General features: G+C 55.1%; 1 protein-coding gene across 1 annotated transcript in view; it reads right to left on the bottom strand.

Moving 5' to 3' along the window:
- The window catches only part of LOC136404007 (pancreatic secretory granule membrane major glycoprotein GP2-like), a 17,461-nt gene extending 12,344 nt beyond the window's left edge, over positions 1–5,117 (bottom strand). Inside the window, exons 1-3 of the mRNA XM_066383470.1 lie at positions 4,960–5,117; positions 3,437–3,570; positions 317–757 (exon numbers count right to left, since the gene is read on the bottom strand). Of these exons, the coding sequence (XP_066239567.1) occupies positions 317–757; positions 3,437–3,530 (535 nt within the window). The 5' untranslated portion in view covers positions 3,531–3,570; positions 4,960–5,117. The remainder of the gene's footprint in view (positions 1–316; positions 758–3,436; positions 3,571–4,959) is intronic.
- Positions 5,118–5,432: the final 315 nt, after the last annotated feature.

The following is a 5,432-nucleotide window of genomic DNA, read 5'->3' as shown; positions in this document are numbered from 1 at the left end:
GCTGACCGGGTCCCCTGCCCGCGCTGGCCGGGACCACTTCCCGCGCTGACCGGGTCCCCTTCCCGTGCTGACCAGGTCCACCCCCCGCGCTGACCGGGTCCACCCCCCGCGCTGACCGGGACCACCCCCCGCGCTGACCGGGACCACTTCCCGCGCTGACCGGGTCCCCTGCCCGCGCTGACCGGGACCACTTCCCGCGCTGACCGGGTCCCCTTCCCGCGCTGACCGGGTCCACGTCCCGCGCGGCCCCGGGGGTGTTTCCCTGGGTAGCCACGCCCACCCCGCCATGGCCTCCGAGGCCCCTACCTCCGCTCACCTGTGCAGTATCTCAGGTTACACCCGGGGGTGCCCTCCAGCTGGTAGACGTGGTACCCCCCCGGGCAGGCCTTCACCTGGACCTTGGCGTTCCAGTAGCAGCAGTTGCCTGCCCAGTGGGCACACGCCGTGCGGGTGACCAGGCCCTCCGCGAGGGTGGGGTGGGCCCCGTTCAGCCACATGGGCGCAGAGGTCTGGCACCTGTTTATGGGGACACAGGACTCGGGCATCCGCACTCCTCCCTCTCCCACAAAGCGGACCCAGTCGTGCAGGGTATTGTCACACTGGATGGCTCCGTTGGCGTTCTCTGTGCTCCGAGAGGGGTCATCCAGGAGCGTGTAGTTCAGGCAGGGCTCCACGCAGAGCGGGGGCTCCGGAGACCCGGGCGCTCCGCACAGCAAACCCAGAGCGTAGGACCCGCCGGGGGTGGGGTTTCCGGAACCTGGAAGGCAACAGGGCACTGGAGTTTCCTGAGCAACCCCCCCCCCCCCAGAGCCTACAGGACCCACACTCTCTGCTTTGGATGTGCTGAGAACCCTAAGGAGGCACATAGCCATTAATTAAACAGCAGCCTTCAATACCTTGGGGGGCAGCAGAATAATAAGGCTCTTTTCCAGTATTTTAAAAGCATTAAGAACATCAGGCCCTGGCCGGTTTGCTCAGTGGTGGAGCGTCAGCCAGGCATGTGGAAGTCCCAGGTTCAATTCCCGGCCAGGGCACACAGGAGAAGCACCCATCTGCTTCTCCACCTCTCTCCCTCTCCTTCCTGTCTCTCTCTTCCTCCTGCAGCCAAAGCTCCATGGGAGCAAAGTTGGCCCAGGCACTGAGGATGGCTTTATGGCCTCCACCTCAGGTGCTAAGAAGAGCTCTGTTGCTGAACAACAGATCAACACCCCAGATAGGCCACCCTTGGTGGGCATGCCAGGTGGATACTGGTCAAGCGCATGCGGGAGTCTGTCTCTCTGCCTCCCCATTTCTCACTTTAGAAAAACACAAAAAAATAAAAATAAAGTAAATAAAGTAGAAATGAAAGTTGTCACCAGCTCATTTTCTCCTCCTAAGTAACCACGTCTTTGTTGGAAGCCTCAAACCCTTTCTGTGCCTCTGATTAAAATATAGCTGTTTAATGGGTTTAAGGTAGTACAGATTTTTTTTCCCCCACTTGCATTTTTTCTTAATATTATCACAGGGATTTTTGCATCACCCACAGAGGCAGATCTAACACAAGATTCCTCAGCCTGACGCTATTGATGTTGTGGATTGAATGATTCTGTGCTGGGGGGCCGTCCTGCTTAGCAGCCCCCCCAAGCTCTTCCCACTAGAGGCCAGCAGGACCCTCCTCTCTGTCTTGTCTCCAGAAATGGACAAATGTCCCCTGGAGAGCAAAACTGCCCCCCAGTGGAGAACCATTGACCTAACAGGACCGTTTCTAGTTATCGATCTCATGGGGCATTATTATTATTATTATTATTATTATTATTATTATTGAATTCAGGAGTCGTGGTGTGTGAAGGACTTCAACGAAGGGGAGGGGCCACCCACTGGTCACTCTGGGTTTCACTCCAGCTCCACACCTGCAGGCTGGATGACCTTGGCCGGCCTCTCCACTCCCCTGCGACTCATTTTGCAGAACAACACCTGTGAGCTGGTGGTTCCCAGACGTCACCCATTCCCAGCCACCTGGGATCAGGATGTTTGTCACAGCTGTGTCCACCTGTCCTATTGTTTACTTCATACGGCTCTCCACCCCCCCCCTCAATGATCTTCTTCATAAATTTATTTCACCCCCAGGAATGATACCTGGGATGCGTAGGTATAATGTACTGCTAGTTCATATATGTTTAATTCATATGAAAAATATGTAGAGCCATCAAAAATTCTTTAGCAGTTTGCCATACACCCTGCACAGGCCTCTTCGGGTGTGAATGGCCACCAATTTGTGGGGATCGATCGAGTTCTAGAGGGTTGTCAGAGGGTCACGTGAGATGACAGGTGCAAAACTCAAGCACAGCACCTGGGTCCTGGCGGGCATTCCAGCTAGTGCCCTCCGTTGGCTCCGACGTGGAGAACGGTGTGTGTGCCCCCGAGCGGTGAACCAAGGAGGCACACAGGTCCAACGCTCGTGATACACGTCAGAGGACATTTTAGAACAGGGGTCCCCAAACTACGGCCCGCGGGCCGCATGCGGCCCCCTGAGGCCATTTATCCGGCCCCCGCCACACTTCCAGAAGGGGCACCTCTTTCATTGGTGGTCAGTGAGAGGAGCATAGTTCCCATTGAAATACTGGTCAGTTTGTTGATTTAAATTTACTTGTTCTTTATTTTAAATATTGTATTTGTTCCTGTTTTGTTTTGTTTTTTTACTTTAAAATAAGATATGTGCAGTGTGCATAGGGATTTGTTCATAGTTTTTTTTTATAGTCTGGCCCTCCAATGGTCTGAGGGACAGTGAACTGGCCCCCTGTGTAAAAAGTTTGGGGACCCCTGTTTTAGAGAAAGGTTTTCGAGCCTTGCCGATGTGTCTGCTTGTTTCAGAGAAAGGAGTCTCCGTGCTTATTATACTTGGATTATTTCCTGCACACACTGGATTTTTTTTCCCCAAGGGATGTCATGTGCAGAGTCCCCCCCTCCCTGCCCCCCGCCCCTCCACAGGGGACAGGTGCAGAAATTCTCACCCCAGTGTTGACCCTGGGACCCTTTCTACAAGCGCCCGTGTGCACAACCCTCAGATCCTTTTAAGAACCGCAGGAGCTCGTTAAATATAGACCCTCTCGTTCTAGAGATGGGCCGATAGGTCTCCGGGAAAGAGAAGGCACCTCCCCAAACCGGGTCCCCGAGTGGCCCACTAATTCCTGTCCTCATAAATCCGGCTCTCTGATCTCACCAGTTACGTCAACGGGCTCCAACTCTCCCTGCCGGGGGAGTTCCTGGATTTGGCTCTTGGAGGAATAATGACTGGATTCTGGCTTTTCTCTTCTTGTGCGTCCTGACTTCTAGCCTCCTCTCAGTCTCCTGCTCCTCTCACTCACCCAGAAATGCCTTTTCTGCACTTGACTTCCCTACTCATTCCCCCCAGGTATTTGGGGGTATCTGAGACGCCAGGTGAGCAGAGAGCACTCACCTTGCTGCTCTGCAGAAGTCCGGGTCAGAACACAGGCAGCCACGGCCAGCCACAGGGCGTAAGACGCCGTCATCGTCTCCGTAAACTGAGACATGCAGGTCACTCAGCGATGGACAGACAGACTCTCCATACAGCTAGGGGGAAAGAAAGACCCAAGTATGGGTCAGAGTGACAAAGGTCGTGTCTCTGGGTGTGAATGTAAGAAAGGCACTCACGGCCCTGGCTGGTGAGCTCAGTCAGTGAAGAGCATCGTCCCAAAACAACACCACTGTGGGTTCGATCCCCGGTCAGGGCACACACACAGGAAGCAGCAGGACAGAGTGCAACAACGGAGGAACGCTTCCCTTCCCCCTCCCCTCTCTCTCCCTCCCTCTCCCTGTCTCTCTGGAAATAAAAAAGAAATTAAACCCCCCGCCAACCGGATGACTGGGTCAGCTGGAGCGTCATTCTGGAGTGAGGAGGTTGCCAGTTCGATACCCTGCTCAGGGCACATACAGGAGCAGTTCTGCGTTTCTGTCTCTTTCTCTCCCTGCCTCTCTCAAGAAGAAAAGAAAGGGAAGGAAGGAAGGGAGGGAGGGGGAGAGAGAGAGAGGGAGGGAGGGAGGGAGGAAAGAAAAGAGAAAGAAGAGGCAGAGGAACTCGCACCGGTGCACCCACTCAGCCCCTCCTGCGTGCCAGCACTGTGCAGGGAGTCAAACAGCGTTTGCTTAAGACAACAGAGACAGAGAGGCGATCTTCACGAAAGGTCATATCGTCCATAGCGGGTGTGACTGGTAGGAAGGAGAGGGGGTAACCAGAGGTGGAGACTTTCCCGGGGGACCAGGTGGACGGCAAGAAAAGGCAAGGCCAGCGTAGAGCCAGGCGGCACTGCGGAACATTCTAGACAATCTCCGGTTGGTTCCTCCTTAGGCAGAGGGAGAGGTGTTGGAAATTGGGTGGAGGGGAGGTTGGGGTGCTCTGACTCCCTGCAGACAAAGAGAACAGCCGCCCTCCCTTGAGTCTGTGGCTCAGGCCCTGTGCTGAGAGCCCCCCGACCCGGGTCCTGGGGGGCGCCGGTTTCTGTGAAGCTGAAACCATGTCAGGCGTGAGCTCCTCGCCTGCTCCGAGAACAGTGTCTGGCGTTCAGGGGGTGCTCCATGCAGGTCTGAGGAGCGAGCGTGTCAATAAAGGAGGAAGAGCTGTAGAAACCACAGCTGTGACGAGGCTGCCAACAGTCACAGGAGTAAAACACTCTCTTTCGGGGATCCTTTTCCTCAAGGGGCTTCCTGCAGCCTCTGGAAGACCCCTGTTAAAGACGGTGGCCTATATCTGGGAGGGGATATCACAAAAATGTTCATGAGAGGGCATCCCGGACCGGTCACAAGGTGACATCTGGAACCCTGGACAAGGGCCAGCGTCCAAACTCCTTGCTGCGTTTTGAAAGTTTCCAGAAACAAATGACCCGAGCAAGTCCAGCGGGTCCAGGATCGGGGGAGGCCCCCAGGACCCGGAGAAAGCCTGGTGAGGTGTGAAGCAGGACTTACCTCAGAGTGAGAACACAGAGCGCTTATCCTCCTCCTCCGGTCAGCCCTGAAGATGCGAGTCTGCCGCGGACCGTGCTTTTATTGCAACGTCCAACCCATGTGGCTCTCCCCCATTGGTGCTGACGGAGGCTGCTCACCCTGCCCAGTGCAAACACTTCCAGCAGCCTCTCCTTCGTGCGACGGCCTCTTACCTGCAATAGCGAGACTGTCACCTCCCTTATCTTCAGGGGACGTGTTCCAAGAATCCCAGTGGGCGCCAGAAACCACGAATAGTGCCGACCCCCACATACACTGTGTGTTTCCTACACACAGGTACATGTGACAGCGTTTAATTTGTCAATGAGGCACAGGAAGAGATCAGTGACTAGTAATAAAATAGGTTGGTTATGACCATCTACAGTAATAAAGTCATGAGAACGTGCTCTCTCTCTCTCTCACACACACACACAATATCGTAGTGCCCCACACTCACC

This window comes from Saccopteryx leptura, chromosome 4, assembly GCF_036850995.1.
Source record: "Saccopteryx leptura isolate mSacLep1 chromosome 4, mSacLep1_pri_phased_curated, whole genome shotgun sequence".
NCBI lineage: Eukaryota > Metazoa > Chordata > Mammalia > Chiroptera > Emballonuridae > Saccopteryx > Saccopteryx leptura.
Note: the sequence above shows the minus strand (reverse complement) of the source record. Positions and strands in the feature narration are given on the sequence as shown.